At 44.0% G+C, this 24,394-nt stretch overlaps 1 protein-coding gene and 1 pseudogene across 2 annotated transcripts; both read left to right on the top strand.

Moving 5' to 3' along the window:
* The first annotated feature begins 302 nt into the window (after window positions 1-302).
* LOC115130354 (enhancer of polycomb homolog 2-like) lies at window positions 303-15,936 on the top strand. 2 transcript variants are annotated; one of them, XM_029661433.2, is made up of 14 exons: window positions 303-721; window positions 1,719-1,878; window positions 2,218-2,363; window positions 2,519-2,725; window positions 3,402-3,550; window positions 5,025-5,160; window positions 5,401-5,613; window positions 5,740-5,823; window positions 6,021-6,169; window positions 6,927-7,222; window positions 7,798-7,934; window positions 8,098-8,248; window positions 8,438-8,717; window positions 14,648-15,936. In XM_029661433.2, exons 1-14 carry the CDS (start codon window positions 569-571, stop codon window positions 14,718-14,720), a joined length of 2,334 nt encoding a protein of 777 aa, XP_029517293.1. In that variant the 5' UTR covers window positions 303-568; the 3' UTR covers window positions 14,721-15,936. The 2 variants fall into 2 exon arrangements, with proteins under 2 accessions (XP_029517293.1, XP_029517285.1); XM_029661425.2 differs by having other exon boundaries at window positions 5,740-5,847.
* A 1,063-nt stretch (window positions 15,937-16,999) lies between these two features.
* Window positions 17,000-24,394, top strand: part of LOC115130604 (kinesin heavy chain-like) — a 47,616-nt pseudogene continuing 40,221 nt past the window's right edge.

Below are 24,394 nucleotides of genomic sequence, written 5' to 3'. Positions count from 1 at the left end.
TGTAAATTGTATATTCAAGGACACTTAAGTGATCTGTAAATTGTTCAACTACCCTCTTTGCATCTTTTGAAATGATTGGCAGAAATGTTATTGAGCATACTGGGCTGAGTGTTTGGGATAAGTGAACAATCCCCATGTTATGTTTTTTCAACACAACTAAAAAGTCATACTTAAGGCAAAATTCAAAGTGTGGCGTTTGCATGCATAGTCATTAAAACCATGTTACATGATTTCTTCATGCGTGTTGTATGAGATGCGCGCGCAACACCAGGGCCCATGTTTTTCGGATGTGTCGCGCTGGCTGTCGGGATTGCTCAGACGCTGTGGACATGTCCGCCATGTTTTCCATGGCACTGGGAGAGGATCAACCGAGAAAAATAGCTTCTAAATCCATGTGAACGCGACCAGAAATGGCTTTTCACATTGAATTTCGACCGACTGAGAACCAATGAATCCTTCTAGTGTGGAAACAGCGGAGTCCCTTGTGGATTTATACCGAGTTTTTGAGCGAATTCGGGCGGGATACATGTTTTCTTCGCATTCAATGTGATTGCGATAGGGGCCAACAATGAGTAAACTATCGTTCCGAGCGCGAGCGCTAGACGCCGCCAAACCTCTCCCCATATACCGCAACAAAGACCTTCCAGACCTAAATGACTGCGTTTCGATCAACCGGGCTGTGCCCCAAATGCCTACGGGGATGGAAAAAGAAGAAGAATCGGTAAGAAAAACGTTTTAAAATTGAGATCTCTTAAAAAATATATTTCAGGTGCACAGCAGGGCGATTGTATTCTTGATGCGTTTACGCAACGTCTTGTGCGTATGTTATGTCTATGCTGTGGGTCCTTCATTTCACGCTCGTTGCGCAGTAACGGTCTTTACGCCAATATATACTCTCATAGCGTAAACAACGAGGCTTCTGTATGATTGGTGACGCTTTCTTCGACTAGTGACGTGAATGATTTTACGTAAAATGTCTTGGTTGCTATTGATAACAAACAGGCGTGCGTTGTCGTAAAAAGTTAGCTGGGCTAACATTAGCTAGCTAATTTACAGTGAGTTTCTTATCCAACTGTATATGTCTGAAGTAGGTAATCAAATAAAGTAACTATTGTATACTAGTTGGCTAACGGTTAGTTAACTTGGGTTAACTCTAGCTAACTGTCTTCACTAAGTAACTAACAGGAGATGTGTGGGTGGCAGATGGCTATAGGCGCCGTAAAATAACCTTGGCCCACTTGTTAGACTAGCAGGGTAGCTAGCTACTTCTGTCTTTGATCTGTATTCTTGTTACATCAATGCAGATGTAGTATTGCCTGCAGTCAAACAGCAATGAAAGGAGTCCTACACCTTTCAAGTTGTTGCAGGAGGTTTCATCACCATGCTGCAAGCCGCTGTTGTTTTGCCTGTGCAGCTGTGCTGCCAATGAACCCAGGCCATACAAAGTGTTATTTGCAGACAAAACGGTCTTGTCTGCTCCCCGTTTGTACAGTATATGAAAGGCAGCCTCTTGCATTAATGCTATGCAAACATGGGATTTATTTAATTTAAAATACAGAGCCGGTCAGTTACAAAGTAAACACATTAAGTTAATCTCATCATTCTTTCTCTCCCTTACTCACTTTTTATCTGGTTCTTCCTCCGTCTCACTCTCTCGCTTTCTGAATTGTGCAAATATAGGGTTTCAAAGAAATGGAATATTTCTCTCCCTCTCTCAGGAGCATCATCTCCAGAGGGCCATCTCTGCTCAGTCGGTTTTCAGGGAGAAAAAGGAGAACATGGTCATCCCGGTGCCTGAGGCAGAGAGCAACATCACTTACTACGACCGCCTCTACAAAGGAGAGCTCAGGATCCCCAAACAGCTCTTCCACATCCAGCGTCAGTAGCATTTCCTTGGAAGCAGCCTCTATAGGCTAGACCCCCTCCAATCCAACTCTCTAACACACACACACATATTGACAAGCTATCAACAAGCTATCAAATAGTTTCTGAAAGGTTGCGTGCCAAATCTGAATAGTGACTCTTTGACCAGCTAGCTAGTACATATTAGCCAAGGTTACAGAACATTGATGTCAGTTGTTACCACATCACTTTCACAAGATGAAATCTGTCCAGCAGCTGACTAACTGTAATTGGTTAAAGAGGCCCTACACTAAAGCATTTGCACCAAGAAAGCCTTTGCTGACTTCATTTTATCCTCTCTTACTCCTCTCACAGCCCTGGGCCTGGACAATGAGCAGCCAGACTATGACATGGACTCAGAGGATGAGATCCTCCTCAACAGACTCAACCGCAAGATGGAAATCAAACCCATACAGTTTGAGACCATGGTGGACAGGTTGGAGAAAGCCAGCACAAATCAGGTAACATAACACCCTCTGGACCAGCAGCTATTGTGTTATCTGTGTTTATAGAAGATTGACCTGGTTGTAATGCTGCTATAAGAGGTGTTTGCGCTGGAAAATAATCAAGGGAAACATTGAAATAAACTGAACTTTCATCTCACGTCTTCTCACAGATGGTCACTATCACAGAGGCCAAACTGCTGCTGAACGAGGATGACTACCTCCTGAAGGCAGTGTACGACTACTGGGTGAGGAAGAGGAAGAACTGCCGGGGCCCGTCGCTCATCCCCCTCATCAAGTTGGAGAAGAGGGACGGCTCCACCAACAACGATGCCTACGTGGCATTCAGACGCCGCACAGAGAAGATGCAGACCAGGAAGGTGAGAAATTAGAATCACGTGGCGTGGACTGAAGTGTCTCCTCGCACTTAGATTATATGCAGTTTCAGTAGTAGGCGATCATTTGCTGCTCTTTCAGTCTGTGATGACCTTTATTGTAGCGACTCTTATATTTTATTTATTTTACTAGGCAATTAAGTTAATAACAAATTCTTAGTTACAATGCCGGCAAAACCCTAACCCGGACGACACTGGGCCAATTGTTTTGCTTTATCTTAGCCAGGTCGCAGTTGCAAATTAGAACTTGTGCTCAACTAGCCTACCTGGTTAAATAAAGGTGTAAAAAAAAATGTATGCTGCCCTATGGGACTCCCAATCATGTCCGGTTGTGATGCAGCCTGGAATCGAACCAGGGTCTGTAGTGACGTCTCTAGCACTGAGACGCAGACCGCTGTGCCACTCGGGAGCCCCATTGCAAAGGAAAACTTTTAAAAATTGTTTCTGTTCTATCAAGGCTTGGAGCCTTGCACAATTTAATTATTAATTGAATGATGTTGCATGTGATTTGTTTCATGTTCGCTACAATATGTTGTCGTCCCTGTAATGTGCTCTACAAGCATTTATGTCTCTCTGTACCCTTACTCACTCAGGTCCCCTGTGTAGGCTTGATGATCCTGAGGGTTGGTATAGTTGTTTGACCGTGTCTCTCGATGTTTAGAACCGTAAGAATGACGAGGCGTCCTATGAGAAGATGTTGAAGCTGAGGAGGGAGTTCAGCCGGACGGTCACCATCCTGGAGATGATCAAGCGGAGGGAGAAGAGCAAGAGAGAGTTGCTGCACCTCACCCTGGAGGTGGTGGAGAAAAGGTGACCCTTAAACGCATTGTGAGATTGTAGTCTGTGCCTTATTGGTGCCTTGTTTCTCACAATGTGCGTGTGACTGTAGCCTGTGTCCTGCTAGTGGTGCATGGAGGAACCCAGCAGGGCTTCCTGTGTTAAGAGCAGGCAAGGCAACAGGTCATGCTGGGTGGTCATTGTCGGAGTGGACTGCAGGTCATGCCAGGGAATCATTGTCGGAGTGGGCTGCAGGTCATGCCAGGTAATCATTGTCGGAGTGGGCTGCAGGTCATGCCAGGGAATCATTGTCGGAGTGGGCTGCAGGTCATGCCAGGTAATCATTGTCGGAGTGGGCTGCAGGTCATGCCGGGTGGTCATTGTCGGAGTGGGCTGCAGGTCATGCCGGGTGGTCATTGTCGGAGTGGGCTGCAGGTCATGCCAGGGAATCATTGTCGGAGTGGGCTGCAGGTCATGCCGGGTGGTCATTGTCGGAGTGGGCTGCAGGTCATGCCGGGTGGTCATTGTCGGAGTGGGCTGCAGGTCATGCCAGGGAATCATTGTCGGAGTGGGCTGCAGGTCATGCCAGGTAATCATTATCGGAGTGGGCTGCAGGTCATGCCAGGTAATCATTGTCGGAGTGGGCTGCAGGTCATGCCAGGTGGTCATTGTCGGAGTGGGCTGCAGGTCATGCCAGGTGGTCATTGTCGGAGTGGGCTGCAGGTCATGCCAGGGAATCATTGTCGGAGTGGGCTGCAGGTCATGCCAGGTGGTCATTGTCGGAGTGGGCTGCAGGTCATGCCGAGTGATCATTGTCGGAGTGGGCTGCAGGTCATGCCAGGTAATCATTGTCGGAGTGGGCTGCAGGTCATGCCAGGTAATCATTGTCGGAGTGGGCTGCAGGTCATGCCAGGTGGTCATTGTCGGAGTGGGCTGCAGGTCATGCCAGGTGGTCATTGTCGGAGTGGGCTGCAGGTCATGCCAGGGAATCATTGTCGGAGTGGGCTGCAGGTCATGCCAGGTGGTCATTGTCGGAGTGGGCTGCAGGTCATGCCGAGTGATCATTGTCGGAGTGGGCTGCAGGTCATGCCAGGTAATCATTGTCGGAGTGGGCTGCAGGTCATGCCAGGTGGTCATTGTCAGAGTGGGCTGCAGGTCATGCCTGGTAATCATTGTCGGAGTGGGATGCAGGTCATGCCAGGTGGTCATTGTCGGAGTGGGCTGCAGGTCATGCCTGGTAATCATTGTCGGAGTGGGCTGCAGGTCATGCCAGGTGGTCATTGTCGGAGTGGGCTGCAGGTCACCTAGTTTCTAACACTGTAACACACTAGTCCCGGTGCTGAAAGAAAAGGCTTGTCTCGGCCTGTTCTTTCATGTTGACGGTGAATACCGTCAAGTCAATATGAATGATGGTCAAGTTACAGCTGCCTATTTTATTTGACATTCCCCCCACCCCCTGTATATTGAATGAATGTATTCTTATTATTTATGTGTTGTTTCCGTGTAGATATCAGATGGGTGACTTTACGGGTGAAGTCCTCAGTGAGGTGACAGCCCCTCTGGCTGAGAAGCCCGTCTACACAGTTCCAATCACTGTAACCAACGGAAACCGCCATAACCACAAAGCTGAGATCAAAATCAAGGTAAGATTAGGGCTTCTATTAACCATAACATTACCTCTTTACTTTTACCTGGGGGGGTTTACATTTGACCATCAAGCAGTTCAGAATAGGGAGATGCTGGAGGATGAAACACTGTTTACATTTCAAGAAATTGAGTGTAGCAATGAACTCTTCTCACTCTGATCATTTGACTATGAAGAAATCTTGTCTGTGTAGCTCTGACACTTAACGACCTTTAACTCCACTGTCTTTCTCTATCAGACGCACAAGTCAGGTGGTCTCCCCTACCATGGGTACCACCATGTCTCGGTGAAGGACGAGGATCCCTTTGACTTTGTCAGACCAAAGAAAAAGTACACCAGGCGGGAACCTCTGTGCCGCCCCGGCAGGCCTGCCAAGCGCCAGCACATCGTTAACAAGGCCGATATTAAACAGTATGACTTCCACAGCTCTGGAGAGGAGGACTACCCACTGGTCAGTACCTCTGAGAACAGGGTCCTGATGATAATATCATATTGAAGAAGTTTGTGCATTATGACATATTTAGTTTGTGTTGCAAGTGTGCATTTTATAGTGTTGGTTTTTTGTCTTCTCCTTCAGTCTCCATCATCAGAACCGGACGAGGAGAATGATCCAGATGGAACGTTTGCCTTCAGAAGGAAAGCAGGATGCCATTACCTTGCTGTGAGTCTCACTGCAATCACAACTGTAATTAAAGTATATTCTCTCGCATTCGTTTGCAATTCCAAACATTATTAGTATCGGTGGTAATATTGTGCTATTGGGTCCAGTCTGTGGCTACGGTGGTATTTGGTCCCGTCTGTATGTCACTGTGGTAACTAGCCTAAATGAGTAACGGTTGCCTCTGCCTGTCTCTCCAGCCCTGTTTGGACCAGACCTCTGGGCTCCTGTGGGATCACCCTGAGTTGGCAGGGCTGGATGCTCTGCGGCATCGTCAGTCCCTCACCGCCCTCTCTGTACCCCAACGTTGTGTGGGACTGGCCCGTAGGAGAGTGGGCCGAGGTGGCAGGTATGTCACAGCAAAATCAAATCAAATTTTATTTGTCACATACACATGGTTAGCAGATGTTAATGCGAGTGTAGCGAAATGCTTGTGCTTCTAGTTCTGACAATGCAGTAATAACCAACAAGTAATCTAACTAACAATTCCAAAACTACTAAGTGTAAGGGGATAAGGAATATGTACATAAGGATATATGAATGAGTGATGGTACAGAGCAGCATAGGCAAGATACAGTAGATGGTATCGAGTACAGTATATACATATGAGATGAGTATGTAAACAAAGTGGCATAGTTAAAGTGGCTAGTGATACATGTATTACATAAGGATGCAGTCGATGATATAGGGTACAGTATATACGTATGCATATGAGATGAATAATGTAGGGTAAGTAACATTCTATAAGGTAGCATTGTTTAAAGTGGCTAGTGATATATTTACATCATTTCCCTTCAATTCCCATTATTAAAGTGGCTGGAGTTGAGTCAGTGTCAGTGTGTTGGCAGCAGCCACTCAATGTTAGTGGTGGCTGTTTAACAGTCTGATGGCCTTGAGATAGAAGCTGTTTTTCAGTCTCTCGGTCCCAGCATACCTCTCACACTGCGTCAACTTATTCTCCGTTGAAATATTTGTCTTCGCTGTCTTCTGTTCAGATAGTTATGCTATAGGTTAGGTATATTGTAGGCTAGGTATTTATCGCGACTTTGATTTAAGTCTATTCATAAATGTTAACTCACATTATGATTTATCTCCTCTTCTCTCAGGGTCCTGTTGGATCGGGCATCGTCAGACCTGGATGGAGTACTGAAGCAGCTAGACTCAGGTGTCTTCAGCTCCTCCTTCCCCAAGGGCCTTTCTGACCACCAGAACCATCGAACTATGCCTGGCTCTGCATCCTCGCTGACAGACCTTCTGAGCAACATTCAAGCCCTGAGGTGGCGCTTTTTCAGACCTAGGTCCACCCAGGGTGACGGCAGTGGGGAAGGCAGGACGGGTAGACCTTCCATGGACAACAGGTTGTCTGGAGGGCTGTTTGTCCACACCAAGAACAGTGGCTCAGGTGAGCTCCTCCTCAACACCATAGTGAAGGTCCATCTTCCACTTTCCAAGCCACTACCAAACATAATTTAACTGTATACAGTTTCTATCTTGGCTATATTGTGATAATACTGCTTGTGGAACACATTTGGTTCTTCTGTTAATTTTCACATTGTGGTTTTGTTTTCCTGTCAGCCCCCATGGTCTTCCTCACATTTCTCAACAGAAACTGTTCTCAGATCTGCCAGGAATGGTTGATTCACAACTCCCAGTCAGAAATGATTTGTTCAGGGAAGTGGAAAGACTGCCACTGAACTGTAGCATGTTAGGAGCTTGCATATTGAGGAACTGGACTCTCTCCTGTTTCTGTTTGCAATTTCCTTGGCCGCTTCTTCTCTCTGACCCCTAGTGTTAAGGAGTGGCACCGCAGGCAGTCTTCATCTCCTCACCATATCCTCCTCCCTTCAAGGATGCCCTATTACAGTCTGCTTATCTTCCCTCCCTCGTTGCTGTGCACACCACCAATAGTATATGTATTGGTCTCTCTTTTATCTCTGTTGTTCTTAGTCTGATGGCCTTGATCTCCTGTGTCTACAGGTGGCATCACAGAGGAACAATACCAGGTCCATCAGCAGGCTCTGGCCCAGATGCAGAAACAGCAGCTGGCTCAACTGCAGCTGAAAGCTCCTCCTCCCCAGCAGCATTTCTCACTGCCCGAGCGACAAAACACACAGGTACACAGTCTTTCACCCCTTACACAGCATTCCAAATGACTTCAGTCCAGTCGGTGGGGCAGAATGCATTTTCATTTCATGTGTTGATAGGTTTCAAACAGCTCCGTGTGTGTTTGGATGACTGCTATGGCCGTGTTCTGACTGTCATTATATTGTGTTGTAGACTGCTGGCTCCACTGACTGCATCATATCAAAGACTCTTGACTCGGCCGGTGCCCATTTTGCTGCATCAGCTGTGATCAGTGCTCCAGGCCAGGTCAACAATGAGAACAAACCAGACAACACCAGCGTCAACGGGGTCGTCCAGCCTTTAGGTCCGCTTCAGAATATATCATGCATTTGAAATCTATGGACTACTCTCAGATATTATTTTGTTGTTGGGTTCCATAGAGGAGTTGAGTCATTGCAAAATGACCACTTCATTAATTCACATTTTAAGATATGTGCTTATTCGGGTAATAGGCCTACTCGGGTTTGACGGTGTCATATCACCTCTCCTGCAGGGACCTCCAGACCTCCTCACTCTACCAGCACATCCCAGGGCGGCACAGGGTTGGACAGGTCAGGTCGGACCCCCTCCAGCGGTGGCCCTCTGCTCCCTGCTTCCCACTCGACCACACCCCAGTCTCTGCCCAATCACCGGGGCCACGGCAGCGCTGTCTCCCCTGCCCACCACCACCACAATGCCCGGCCCTCACCGTCTTCCTTGAAGCTGGCCACCATGGCCACAAGCAGCCTCGACCGCGTGCCCAAGGTGACGCCTGCCATCAGCAGCATGGCCAGGTAAGACCTTTTAATTTCTTATTTCATTTAGAATGGCTGATATACAGTAGCAGTCAAAGTTTTGGACACAGCTACTCATTCAAGGGTTTTTATTTGTTTTACTGTTTTCTACATTGTAGAATAATAGTGAAGACATAAACTATGAAACAACACATATGGAATCATGTAGTAACCAAAAAAGTGTTAAACAAATCAAAATATATTTTAGATTCTTCAAAGTAGCCACCCTTTGCCTTGATGACTGCTTTGCACACTCTTGGCATTCTCTCAACCAGCTTCATGAGATAGTCCCTTGGAATACATTTCAATTAACAGGTATGCGTTGTTAAATTCATTTGTGGAATTTCTTTCCTTAATGCATTTCAGCCAATCAGTTGTGTTGTGACATGGTAGCGGTGGTATACAGAAGATATCCCTATTTGGTAAAAGACCAAGTCCATATTATGGCAAGAACAGCTCAAATAAGCAAAGAGAAATGACAGTCCGTCATTACTTTAAGACATGATGGTCTGGAAAATGGCAAGAACTTTGAAAGTTTAAGTACAGTCGCAAAAACCACCAAGCGCTAAGATGAAACTGTCTCCCATGAGGACCGCCACAGGAAAGGAAGACCCAGAGTCACCTCTGCTGCAAATCAAATCAAATGTATTTATATAGCCCTTCGTACATCAGCTGATATCTCAAAGTGCTGTACAGAAACCCAGCCTAAAACCCCAAACAGCAAACAATGCAGGTGTAAAAGCACGGTGGCTAGGAAAAACTCCCTAGAAAGGCCAAAACCTAGGAAGAAACCTAGAGAGGAACCAGGCTATGTGGGGTGGCCAGTCCTCTTCTGGCTGTGCCGGGTAGAGATTATAACAGAACATGACCAAGATGTTCAAATGTTCATAAATGACCAGCATGGTCGAATAATAATAAGGCAGAACAGTTGAAACTGGAGCAGCAGCACAGTCAGGTGGACTGGGGACAGCAAGGAGTCATCATGTCAGGTAGTCCTGGGGCACGGTCCTAGGGCTCAGGTCCTCCGAGACAGAGAAAGAAAGAGAATTAGAGAGAGCATATGTGGGGTGGCCAGTCCTCTTCTGGCTGTGCCGGGTGGAGATTATAACAGAACGTGGCCAAGATGTTCAAATGTTCATAAATGACCAGCATGGTTGAATAATAGTAAGGCATGTTCTGCCTTACTATTATTCAACCATGCTGGTCATTTATGTTGAAACTGGAGCAGCAGCATGGCCAGGTGGACTGGGGACTGGGGACAGCAAGGAGTCATCATGTCAGGTAGTCCTGGGGCATGGTCCTAGGGCTCAGGTCCTCCGAGAGAGAGAAAGAAAGAGAGAAGGAGAGAATTAGAGAACGCACACTTAGATTCACACAGGACACCGAATAGGACAGGAGAAGTACTCCAGATATAACAAACTGACCCTAGCCACCCGACACATAAACTACTGCAGCATAAATACTGGAGGCTGAGGCAGGAGGGGTCAGGAGACACTGTGGCCCCATCCGAGGACACCCCCGGACAGGGCCAAACAGGAAGGATATAACCCCACCCACTTTGCCAAAGCACAGCCCCCACACCACTAGAGGGATATCTTCAACCACCAACTTACCATCCTGAGACAAGGCCGAGTATAGCCCACAAAGATCTCCGCCACGGCACAACCCAGGGGGGGGGCGCCAACCCAGACAGGCTGACCACAACAGTGAATCAACCCACCCAGGTGACGCACCCCCCCAGGGACGGCATGAGAGAGCCCCAGTAAGCCAGTGACTCAGCCCCGTAACAGGGTTAGAGGCAGAGAATCCCAGTGGAAAGAGGGGAACCGGCCAGGCAGAGACAGCAAGGGCGGTTCGTTGCTCCAGAGCCTTTCCGTTCACCTTCCCACTCCTGGGCCAGACTACACTCAATCATATGACCCACTGAAGAGATGAGTCTTCAGTAAAGACTTAAAGGTTGAGACCGAGTTTGCGTCTCTGACATGGGTAGGCAGACCGTTCCATAAAAATGGAGCTCTATAGGAGAAAGCCCTGCCTCCAGCTGTTTGCTTAGAAATTCTAGGGACAATTAGGAGGCCTGCGTCTTGTGACCGTAGCGTACGTGTAGGTATGTACGGCAGGACCAAATCAGAGAGATAGGTAGGAGCAAGCCCATGTAATGCTTTGTAGGTTAGCAGTAAAACCTTGAAATCAGCCCTTGCTTTGACAGGAAGCCAGTGTAGAGAGGCTAGCACTGGAGTAATATGATCACATTTTTTGGTTCTAGTCAGGATTCTAGCAGCCGTATTTAGCACTAACTGAAGTTTATTTAGTGCTTTATCCGGGTAGCCGGAAAATAGAGCATTGCAGTAGTCTAACCTAGAAGTGACAAAAGCATGGATTCATTTTTCTGCATAATTTTTGGACAGAAAGTTTCTGATTTTTGCAATGTTACGTAGACAGTAGAACTGTCCTCGAAATGGTCTTGATATGTTCTTCAAAAGAGAGATCAGGGTCCAGAGTAACGCCGAGGTCCTTCACAGTTTTATTTGAGACGACTGTACAACCATTAAGATTAATTGTCAGATTCAACAGAAGATCTCTTTGTTTCTTGGGACCTAGAACAAGCATCTCTGTTTTGTCCGAGTTTAATAGTAGAAAGTTTGCAGCCATCCACTTCCTTATGTCTGAAACACATGCTTCTAGCGAGGGCAATTTTGGGGCTTCACCATGTTTCATTGAAATGTACAGCTGTGTGTCATCCGCATAGCAGTGAAAGTTTACATTATGTTTTCGAATAACATCCCCAAGAGGTAAAATATATAGTGAAAACAATAGTGGTCCTAAAACAGAACCTTGAGGAACACCGAAATTTACAGTTGATTTGTCAGAGGACAAACCATTCACAGAGACAAACTGATATCTTTCCGACAGATAAGATCTAAACCAGGCCAGAACATGTCCGTGTAGACCAATTTGGGTTTCCAATCTCTCCAAAAGAATGTGGTGATCGATGGTATCAAAAGCAGCACTAAGGTCTAGGAGCACGAGGACAGATGCAGAGCCTCGGTCCGATGCCATTAAAATGTCATTTACCACCTTCACAAGTGCCGTCTCAGTGCTATGATGGGGTCTAAAACCAGACTGAAGCATTTCGTATACATTGTTTGTCTTCAGGAAGGCAGTGAGTTGCTGCGCAACAGCCTTCTCTAAAATTTTTGAGAGGAATGGAAGATTCGATATAGGCCGATAGTTTTTTATATTTTCTGGGTCAAGGTTTGGCTTTTTCAAGAGAGGCTTTATTACTGCCACTTTTAGTGAGTTTGGTACACATCCAGTGGATAGAGAGCCGTTTATTATGTTCAACATAGGAGGGCCAAGCACAGGAAGCAGCTCTTTCAGTAGTTTAGTTGGAATAGGGTCCAGTATGCAGCTTGAAGGTTTAGAGGCCATGATTATTTTCATCATTGTGTCAAGAGATATAGTACTAAAAGACTTGAGCGTCTCTCTTGATCCTAGGTCCTGGCAGAGTTGTGCAGACTCAGGACAACTGAGGTTTGGAGGAATACGCAGGTTTAAAGAGGAGTCCGTAATTTGCTTTCTAATAATCATAATCTTTTCCTCAAAGAAGTTCATGAATTTATCACTGCTAAAGTGAAAGTCATCCTCTCTTGGGGAATGCTGCTTTTTAGTTAGCTTTGCGACAGTATCAAAAAGGAATTTCGGATTGTTCTTATTTTCCTCAATTAAGGTAGAAAAATAGGATGATCGAGCAGCAGTAAGGGCTCTTCGGTACTGCACGGTACCGTCCTTCCAAGCTAGTCGGAAGACTTCCAGTTTGGTGTGGCGCCATTTCCGTTCCAATTTTCTGGAAGCTTGCTTCAGAGCTCGGGTATTTTCTGTGTACCAGGGAGCTAGTTTCTTATGAGACATTTTTTTAGTTTTTAGGGGTGCAACTGCATCTAGGGTATTGCGCAAGGTTAAATTGAGATCCTCAGTTAGGTGGTTAACGGATTTTTGTCCTCTGGCGTCCTTGGGTAGGCAGAGTGAGTCTGGAAGGGCATCAAGGAATCTTTGTGTTGTCTGTGAATTTATAGCACGACTTTTGATGTTCCTTGGTTGGGGTCTGAGCAGATTATTTGTTGCAATTGCAAACGTAATAAAATGGTGGTGAGAATAATAAATAATAAATAATAAAATGCTGCAGAGGATAAGTTCATTAGACTTGCCAGCCTCGGAAATTGCTGCCCAAATAAATGCTTCATAGAGTTAAAGTAACAGACACATCTCAACATCAACTATTCAGAGGAGACTGCGTGAATCAGGCCTTCGTGGTCAAATTTCTGCAAAGAAACCACTACTAAAGGACACCAATAAGAAGAAGAGACTTGCTTGGGCCAAGAAACATGAGCAATGGACATTAGACCGGTGGAAATCTGTCCTTTGAGATTGAGATTTTTGGTTCCGACCATTGTCTTTGTGAGATGCAGAGTAAGTGAACTGATCTCTGCATGTGTGGTTCCCACCGTGAAGCATGGAGGAGGTGGTGTGGGGGTGCTTTGCATGTGACACTGTCTGTGATATATTTAGAATTCAAGGCAAACTTACCCAGCATGTCTACTACAGCAGCGATCTGCCATCCCATCTGGTTTGGGCTTAGTGGAACTATCATTTGTTTTTCAACAGGACAATGACCCAAACACACCTCAAGGCTATTTGACCAAAGAAGAGCCACTAGAGCTAAATAACACTCTATAATGTTCACAACCACATATACTTTGAACTCGTGAAAAGTAGGAGATGCTGTCAGGAAACACTGGCATATTTTATCATCGGACCCAGCTTTGCCAGCTGAATTTAAGAATCCACCACTTATTGTATATAGGAGAGCTCGTGGTTTACGCGATAAATTGGTCCATGCCAACTGCCAGCCACAAAAGAAAATCAGCCAGGCTCTTTTATGGCCTCTTCCAAATGGTAGCTATAAATGCAGAGATTGCGCACAGTGCAACAATATGAAGTGCGAATATTTCTGCCACCCACAGACAGGAAAACAGTTCCAAATAAATTACATTATGTGCTCCACCACCCATGTTATCTAAATTATTAAATGTCAATGTGGCCTGTCTTTATTTTAAAGATTTTGTGGCATAGAGAAAGTTATGATATCAGACAGGGGAGGTGATACTAATAATACTCTGAGTAAAAGAGGATGTTTTTAGATTTTCGCCCTCCCGACATTATTTCCTAAAGGTCTTAATAATGAAATGCCTATGTATGTTATGTTGTAAATTTGAACATGAATTATACCCCTATTTCAAATTTACTTTGATGTTTTTCTTGCGCGGTACACTGTGATTTGTGAAAACTTGCGTGGTCATGTCCTCATTGTGGTTTTACAGACGTGTTAAATACGTTTTATGTACACACTTGATTTGAATATTTATGAAATGCATATTGTTATATTTGATAGTACGTATTTATTTTCCCTCGACTCTAACCCCATTCGATGCGTGGAACGGGTGTGGGTGGGGCTAGGTCTACATAAGGGTGCTAATTTAAAAACTCACAAAAGCCCTGACGAAGGCCGTGAGGCTGATACGTAATGCTTATTAAAAAGCAGTGATACTATCGTACGGGGTTCTTCTTTTTTCTCATTTTATTCAGTTTCCATGCACCTGCAAAAAAGATAGCTCAGATGTGAGAGTGCCTTTTTAAATTAAGAATCTAAAATCTAAAATATTTAGATTTATTTAACACTTTTTTGCTACATGATTCCATAGGTGTTATTTCATAGTTTAGAAAATAGTTTTAATCAAATAAAATAGAAAAACCCTTGAATGAGTACGTCTCCGCTTTTGACTGGTACAGTACATGTGTTTTTAATTTTCCAGGCATACCAATTTGCTTTTTATCTGAATAATGAATAACTATTTCTTAATTTTTTTCAGGGATAATCACGAACCGGAGAGACTTGCGTTGAACGGTATTTCAGAGACCACAGTACCAATGGAGGTGACATAACCTCGTCCCTTCCTCCTCCCCTCAGACCGGTGAATGTGACAAACTAACTCGCCTCCGCTAGAAAGAATGCAAGCCCCAGCCACCAGAGGGCAAGCATATACAAGGACCTATACAGAATCGAGCATATCAAAATATTATAACAAATTTGTCTATTATAAATGTACATTTTGTAAATTGGGAATATCACTAACTTGTAAAATAGTATATTTGTATCATTGGTATGTTTCTTTTTTTCTGTTACTTGAATTCTAGCGAATTTGTCATCATGCTTTTGCACTTGAAAATGCAAAAAAAAAAAATTGTACATGTGAAAAAGCAAAAAAAAGACTTGTTTGTTGTTGGGATCATGAGCATGAACCACGGATCCCGTATCACTCTTTTCACTATTTATTTTGCAATGTTTACATTTTTGTATCTCTAAAGAGGAAATGAATCCGCAAAATGTGGACATTGGTGTTGCTAGCATATTTTATTCTTGTGCTTTTTTTTCTGAAGATGGAAAAATTATCCTGATTTTTGATTTGGTTTCACAAATTGAATAGATATGGTCTTTTTGTAAGTAATGTTAGATTAGTAATGGTATTTTCCCCTTCAGACAATTTATTTTCTGTTACTTTGTCAGTTGTAACAGGAATTTGTCTTTTTAATTCTGTTTTTTATTTTTTCATTCATTGCAGAATTTTCCAAAAACTGAAGAAATCTTAAATGTGCCATTCGCCATACAAACCTATTTATTTGAAATGACAAATAAATGCATCCTAAGATCTATCTGCAAATGTAAAGCAGGAAAACCATTTTTTAAAATAATATATTTGTCTTTTTACACAGGTAGGGAGCCAATGAAGAGTACATAGGAATCTTACCATTCTATCTGAAATGTATTACGCGGTGTAATCTTGAAGATTACTTGGCAACTCTGTTGAATGACTAACCCTTTGGATTGGGGGGTGCAGATCAATATTTTTGGGAATTTTTTTTCTCCCTTGGTGAAGGGGCAAGAAACATGTTGAAACGATGTCTGATGGTCGGTGCTTGACCTCTCCTGTAGATTAGTGTAGTTGATGTAGTGATTCCTGTACAGATATTAGAAATATGTTTAGATAATTATCTAGTGTTCATGCACTATTTCTTCAGACATACCTGTTTCCCTGTTACTTGTTCTTGGAGGGTTTCAGAAAAAAGTGCTGGGAAATAAACATATCTATTCATATCAGTATATTAACTCTCTTCTTTTTTTGTGTTTTTCTTCACCAAAGTGAGTTATGTTTTTAGCCTAAAGTGAAGTTTTACTCAAGAAAGTGATTGTATGCTACATCTGTTGCTATGTTTTAGTCTTCAGAATGTTCTATACTCTGTTTAGTAGTTATCCTTCACTGCAGTCTGAAATGTATTCCGATGCAAGATCTCGAGTGAGGTTTTAGTCATGTTAAGTAGGCCAACTAAAGACATGGAGCAGCCTGGTCTCATAGACTAGACGTAACATAGTAGAGGTACATTCGGAAGCTCAAGTTAGTATATGTTACGTTTGGTATGTTTACATAAGACATGGTTACTTGAGGTAAAAACAAAAGCAGGGTGGTTGATCAGGTGAACGTCTCTAAACCGCAAAGGTTGTGTGTTCGAATCTCATCAGGGACAGATCTAGCTAATTAGCAACTAGTTTTAGCTTCTTTGCAACTATTTAGCAGGTTAGCTAACCCTTCCCCTAGCCAGGCTGACAGGTTGAATGGACCCCTTATTAGCATTGGGGACATCAGAGGCCCCCTCATTCATAGGAAACCCACTAGAGGGAAGCATTGGGTTGAGTGATTAGCTTTCAAAGGATCATATTTATCGAATAAGAAGCTGGTACACACCCAGAGGAAAGTATTTTGTGTAGAGGTTCTGACTAACTGAATAAACTGCAAGCTATTTTTTTTTAAATTGCTCAACATATATATATATAAACTCCTAGTAATTTATTGGGTAAAACATCAACGTTTTGACATCACTTTGCCTTCTAAAAGGATCATATTGGACCATCAATTATATTTTACACAGAAATATCTTATGTGGTGATGAGTTAAATTAGGGGACTAGGTGTATAACATTTTCAAAGTAATATCATCAATGACAATAACTTATTGTATCGTTAATCAATATGGTTTCACTACTGCTCCCAAAATTGCATATAGGTGTCATGTTCGGGATGCAAGCACGTGATAAGCTGCAACATCAGCATCCCCATCTCTTTGGTGGACCTAGATGGGATTGACTGGACAGCATCAGCGCAACGAGCTTCAAATTGGTGGATGCTGGTTATGATGCAAGGCGCCATCGGTGGATACGGGAATACTGGAAGTCTGAAGAAAATATTTGACCACGAAAATGGAAACTTGAACTCAAATCCATAACAGACCATTCATTCATCAAGCTATTTTTTTTCAACTTGAATTCAGCCTACCACCAATTGTTGAATTGACAGGAATGGACGCTCGAGATTGAATTTCAGCGAACCACATTGGAAAGGAGTGGTTAACGTCACCTCTTCGAAGGAACCTGGTGTAAACTTCACGATACGCAGAGAAAGTTATTTGGGATATCTGGTTGGATATAACGTAGTACTGTGGACATGGCGGATGCTGCTGAGTGCGGTGTGAAAGTGATGTGCCGATTCAGGCCCTTCAACCAACAGAGGAGACAAATACATTCCGAAATTCAAGGGCGAAGATACGGTGGTAATAACGGTGAGCAAAACGATTTGTTAGACCTAATGTTCATTGTGTAGTCTACAAACAAAGCCATGGTGCACAGGTGCTTATTTTCACTCACAAATTCAGTTTGGCAAAACAAACGGTGATGTGTAACTTGATCACGGACATGGGTGGGGCCTAAATGGGCAATTGTTTGGAATAATAATGGTGTAAACGCCAAAAAGGGACCGATATTTATATAAATATTTCATTAACTCTGCTATCAATGGAAGCAAATCCAGTAGTGTACTGCGGTCCAGTAAACTGACACTCATCCGCGCTTGTTTCCTCCTGAATTGCGTGCGCGAATACTCAACACTTGACGTTATCGCGTGTTTTCTGGTGGGGAAACTGAGTTGGATGCGCTCTCATGCACAGATAAAGACGTCAGCTACAAAACAATTCCAAGCAAATTGTTTGAATCACGCCTATTCAATCTTCCATAATCAAAATTGTACCAAATAATGTATTTCATTTTCGCGCCTTCTCAAAAAATACTTTGATATCGTGGGAAGAGTGAGGCTGCAGAGGCTGCCATAACCTGACACACACACACACACACACACACACACAACTTCACAGCAATATCTAAGTGAGCTTGAGTTGACCCTTGTACTCATGCACACTGACACTCCAACACAAACACTCACTTCATAATTTGCTCACACACGCATATGGTTGCATATGGCCTGACCAGTGTTTGCCTTGGCCCAGGGGAAGGTTGGGGGTATGGTTGCACATGGCCTGATCAGTGTTTGCCTTGGCCCAGGGGAAGGTTGGGGGTATGGTTGCACATGGCCTGATCAGTGTTTGCCTTGGCCCAGGGGAAGGTTGGGGGTATGGTTGCATATGGCCTGACCAGTGTTTGCCTTTGCCCAGGGGAAGGTTGGGGGTATGGTTGCATATGGCCTGACCAGTGTTTGCCTTTGCCCAGGGTAAGGTTGGGGGTATGGTTGCATACCCCCACACCTTCTACACCAGCTCCGACACTTTTCGGATGTGGCAGGGCTTGCAAACTATTACAGACTACAAAGGGAAGCACAGCCCTGAATGCATGGATCATTTGTAAAGTGGGGGAAGTGGGAAGTGTTAGGTAACCCACTCAAACACGCACACACACACACAGACACACACACTTAGGCCTAGTCTAGTTCTTACTGTCTGTTCCACTAATTCAGATAGATACATAAATGAGATATTCACTAGAAGTCTAGAGTATCATGTAAAATAAAGCAATGCACCATGTAATCCTCTTATTCTTGCTCCTACAATTAGAGGTATTGATTTGCAGTATCATTTTAATTTTGTAACCTACAGTAGTCTAATTGCTTATCAGAAAGAAGATGATTTCATTGATATAATTGCAAAGCCTCAAACAGCTTTCCACCGGTCGCAAATTAAATGAGAAATAAAAAGAACATGAATGATTTAACAGATACTGTATACATTATATTGAACTGAATGAATGATTCATTTGTATGTGTTATAGTTTAAAATACATTGTTGTAAACATTGACATGAGACTACAATGTGTAGGCTATTGAGGGGATAGACTTTCTTCAGTGTTAAAGCGAACAAGTTCAGCCCTGTTCCAGTTCTGTTCCAGTCTGTGTGTTTTATAGTGGTGAAATAGTGCTGTGTCTTTCTTTACTATTGATAAATGTTCCCTCTAAACAGAGGCAGGAGCACAGTCTCTTGGGTAATTCTGTCTCCGTGACGATGGAGGCTGGTCATTAGAAATGATTGACAGGGGAGTAGAAGGTCACTGGCTGGAATCATCATCAACAATTACAAACATACAGACATACAGTTGCTGCATGTGCTCTTACACTAGCTATCCCTGACCAAGAGCAGGAGAGTGTATGGCTGGTCACATGCTGTACAGGTGTACATCTGACTCGTTTTCTCCCACAGCAACACATGAACTCTCCCTCTCTGCATCAGGTTTGCCAAAGGAGCATGTTGTCTTTACTTTCCCCAGGTGATACAGAGAAGGTTAATTCTGCTGAAAGACATTCCTAGTCAGGCAGTATTCCACCATACTAATGTCCACAGCACACAATGAGAGCATGTTGATTTGTATGTATGTAACCTGTGTCTGTATACAGCCTCACTACTGTTATTTTTTTACTGTCTTTTTACTGTTTTATTGCTTTACTTACCTATTGTTCACCTAATACATTTTTTGCACTTTTGGTTAGAGCCTGTAAGTAAGCATTTCACTGTAAGGTTGTATTCTGCGCACGTGACAAATAAACTTTGATTTGATTTGATTTAAATAATGCTTGTTCTGAATCCTTCATGGGGGATGGAAACCATGCTCTCCAGCAGAGCGAAGGTCTGTTCCTTTGGGACAACATCTATTATTGACAAAATGGCATCTTGACCGTGTATGTGTGTGTTTGCGTGTGCTTGCTGCGCGCGCGTGTGTGTGTGTGTGTGTTCACACATCATTTATTGAGATTGTGGGATATAGTGTATGTGTGTGTGTTCACACATCATTTATTGAGATTGTGGGATATAGTGTGGTCACATTTGTAAATCTGGCATATTTCTGCCATACTGCTGTGGGTTTCCTATTTGTCTTTCAAGCTAGGCTGAAGTAATGCTTACATGTCAATTAGAACACATGGGGTGTATTGACCTGAGGTGCCTTTATAGGAGATGTGGCATGTTACTAGTTCATTCTATATTGAACACGTTCTCTTACAAAGACATTGGAATGGTTGAGAGTGACAAACTTGTCTCTTTGGAGGTTGGAATGACTGAGAGTGACAACCTTGTCTCTTTGGAGGTTGGAATGATTGAGAGTGACAACCTTGTCTCTTTGGAGGTTGGAATGATTGAGAGTGACAACCTTGTCTCTTTGGAGGTTGGAATGATTGAGAGTGACAACCTTGTCTCTTTGGAGGTTGGAATGATTGAGAGTGACAACCTTGTCTCTTTGGAGGTTGGAATGATTGAGAGTGACAACCTTGTCTCTTTGAGGTTGGAATGATTGAGAGTGACAACCTTGTCTCTTTGGAGGTTGGAATGATTGAGAGTGACAACCTAGTCTCTTTGGAGGTGGGAATGATTGAGAGTGACAACCTAGTCTATTTGACAGTTGGAATGATTGAGAGTGACAACCTTGTCTCTTTGGAGGTTGGAATGATTGAGAGTGACAACCTAGTCTATTTGACAGTTGGAATGATTGAGAGTGACAACCTTGTCTCTTTGGGGGTTGGAATGATTGAGAGTGACAACCTAGTCTCTTTGGAGGTTGGAATGATTGAGAGTGACAACCTTGTCTCTTTGGGGGTTGGAATGATTGACAGTGACAACCTTGTCTCTTTGGAGATTGGAATGATTGAGAGTGACAACCTAGTCTATTTGACAGTTGGGAATGATTGAGAGTGACAACCTTGTCTCTTTGGGGGTTGGAATGATTGAGAGTGACAACCTTGACTCTCTGGAGGTTGGAATGATTGAGAGTGACAACCTTGTCTCTTTGGAGGTTGGAATGATTGAGAGTGACAACCTTGTCTCTTTGGAGGTTGGAATGATTGAGAGTGACAACCTTGTCTCTCTGGAGGTTGGAATGATTGAGAGTGACAACCTTGTCTCTTTGGAGGTTGGAATGATTGAGAGTGACAACCTTGTCTCTTTGGAGGTTGGAATGATTGAGAGTGACAACCTTGTCTCTCTGGAGGTTGGAATGATTGAGAGTGACAACCTTGTCTCTTTGGAGGTTGGAATGATTGAAAGTGACAACCTTGTCTCTTTGGAGGTTGGAATGATTGAGAGTGACAACCTTGTCTCTCTGGAGGTTGGAATGATTGAGTGACAACCTTGTCTCTTTGGAGGTTGGAATGATTGAGAGTGACAACCTTGTCTCTTTGGAGGTTGGAATGATTGAGAGTGACAACCTTGTCTCTTTGACAGTTGGGAATGATTGAGAGTGACAACCTTGTCTCTCTGGAGGTTGGAATGATTGAGTGACAACCTTGTCTCTTTGGAGGTTGGAATGATTGAGAGTGACAACCTTGTCTCTTTGGAGGTTGGAATGATTGAGAGTGACAACCTAGTCTATTTGACAGTTGGGAATGATTGAGAGTGACAACCTTGTCTCTTTGGGGGTTGGAATGATTGAGAGTGACAACCTTGACTCTCTGGAGGTTGGAATGATTGAGAGTGACAACCTTGTCTCTTTGGAGGTTGGAATGATTGAGAGTGACAACCTTGTCTCTTTGGAGGTTGGAATGATTGAGAGTGACAACCTTGTCTCTCTGGAGGTTGGAATGATTGAGAGTGACAACCTTGTCTCTTTGGAGGTTGGAATGATTGAGAGTGACAACCTTGTCTCTTTGGAGGTTGGAATGATTGAGAGTGACAACCTTGTCTCTTTGGGGGTTGGCATGATTGAGAGTGACAACCTTGTCTCTTTGGAGGTTGGAATGATTGAAAGTGACAACCTTGTCTCTCTGGAGGTTGGAATGATTGAGAGTGACAACCTTGTCTCTCTGGAGGTTGGAATGATTGAGTGACAACCTTGTCTCTTTGGAGGTTGGAATGATTGAGAGTGACAACCTTGTCTCTTTGGAGGTTGGAATGATTGAGAGTGACAACCTTGTCTCTTTGACAGTTGTCACTCTTCCCCTCCCCAAGAGAGATGGGGAGGGGGTAGAGAGGGGAAGAGTGGGAGAGGAAGGGAAACTGAGAGAGAGAGCAAGAGCGAGAGAGAGATGGGGAGGGGGTAGAGAGGGGAAGAGTGGGAGAGGATGGGAAACAGAGAGAGAGAGGGAGAAGTCTGCATCACTCAACAGCTGGCCGACATCCAATCAGCACAAGACTCTCCCTTTGGGAGTCAGATTCTGTGGCGACCGGGTCCTTGTTAGAACAACAGCTTTCTCTCTCTCTCCCACTGTTGGGGTCCTTGACCCCTTGCCTACGCTATAAAAGAAAAGTCGCTCCTCTGTCAGAAAGCTGGTCCAGAATAAAGTACTTTTATGGATCAATGTTGTGGATCAGTGTTGCAGTTACAGATGGAGTTTGAGACCCATGAATAAACAACATTGTACAACAATGCCCCCTGAAACCATGGTACATAAAGAGCTATTGCCCAACATCAACAGACAGTAATGTGAAGTTGAGGGCCAGCACTAAATACTGGGGTCTGTGAACTTTCAATTCCATGTGGTACTGTTCAACTGTATGGAACACTGGCCTCCCCAGAGTGGCGGTAGACAGAAGGAGAGCGTTCTGAACTCATTAAGACATTTTACTCTCCTATCTGGGTAGCGTGACAGCACTGCTCAAATAAGTGTTTCATCACAGTAAAGCAGCCCTGACGTTCCAATTGGCTCCCTGGCGGTAGCCGGCCACGGGGGAATTAGTGGTAGTAGTGTACGGTGTAGTCTTCACAAACTACTGCGACACACAGTGGAGAATGTGAAAGCCGGCACACCTGCCAGTCTCTTCCTATAGGCATAAGTTATTCTGTGGAATTCTACTGTATTTAATTTCAGTCAATTTTTAGGGTGAGTTGTCTCCAGTTGTCCAACATCTTATTTGTTTGTCATTCTGTTTACCGACTTTCTATTAATTTAAACTACTATGCTGACAAAACAATATAAACTAGACTAGAGTATGTTAGCATTCTAGCTACATGGTCACTGCTGGAAAGTATTCAGGCCCCTTCTCCTTTTGTTACGCTACAGCCTTATTCTAAAATGGATCAAATAAAACGTTTTCCTCATCAATCTACATACAATACCCCATTATGACATCACAATACCCCATTATGACATCACAATGCCCCATAATGACATCACAATGCCCCATAATGACATCACAATACCCCATAATGACAAAGTGCAAACAGGTTTTTAGAAATGTTTGCAAATGTATTAAATATAAAAAACAGAAATACCTTATCTACATAAGTATTCAGACACATTGCTATGAGACTCGAAATTGAGCTCAGATGCATCCTGTTTCCATTGATTATACTTGAGATTATTCTACAACTTGATTGAAGTCCACCTGTGGTAAATTCAGTGGATTGGATATGATTTGGAAAGGCACACACCTGTCTATATAAAGGTCCCACAGTTGACAGTGCATGTCAGAGCAAAAACCAAGCCATGAGGTCGAAGGAATTGTCTCTAGAGCTCCGAGGCAGGATTGTGTCGAGGCACAGATCTGGGGAAGGGTACCAAAAAATGTCTGCAGCATTGAAGGTCCCCAAGAACACCGTGGGCTCCATCATTCTTAAATGAAAGAAGTTTGGAACCACCAAGACTCTTACTAGAGCTGCCCGGCCAAACTGAGCATTTGGGGGAGAAGGTCCTTGGTCGGGGAGGTGACCAAGAACCCAATGGTCCAGAGTTCCTCTGTGGAAATGGGAAAACCTTCCAGAAGGACAACCATCTCTGCAAAATTCCACCAATCAGGCCTTTATGGTAGAGTGGCCAGACGGAAGCCACTCCTCAGTAAAAGGCACATGACAGCCCGCTTTGAGTTTGCCCAAAGGACTCTCAGACCATCAGAAACAAGATTCTCTGGTCTGATGAAACCAAGATTGAACTCTTTGGCCTGAATGCCAAGGGTCACGTCTGGAGGAAACATATATCTACGGTGAAGCATGGTGGAGGCAGCATCATGCTGTGGGGATGTGGGAGACTAGTCAGGATCGAGGGAAAGATGAACGGAGCAAAGTACAGAGAGATCCTTGACGAAAACCTTCTCCAGAGCACTCAGGACCTCAGGCTGGGGGGGAGGTTCACCTTCCAACAGGACAACGACCCTAAGCACACAGCCAAGACAATGCAGGAGTGGCTTCGGGACAAGTCTCTGAATGTCCTTGAGTGGACCAGCCAGAGCCCGGACGTGAACCTTATCAAACATCTCTGGAGAGACCTGAAAATAGCTGAGCAGCGATGCTCCCTATCCAACCTGACA

Source organism: Oncorhynchus nerka, linkage group LG1 (assembly GCF_034236695.1).
Source record: "Oncorhynchus nerka isolate Pitt River linkage group LG1, Oner_Uvic_2.0, whole genome shotgun sequence".
In the NCBI taxonomy this organism is placed as follows: domain Eukaryota; kingdom Metazoa; phylum Chordata; class Actinopteri; order Salmoniformes; family Salmonidae; genus Oncorhynchus; species Oncorhynchus nerka.
This window is presented reverse-complemented; position numbering and strand designations above follow the sequence as displayed.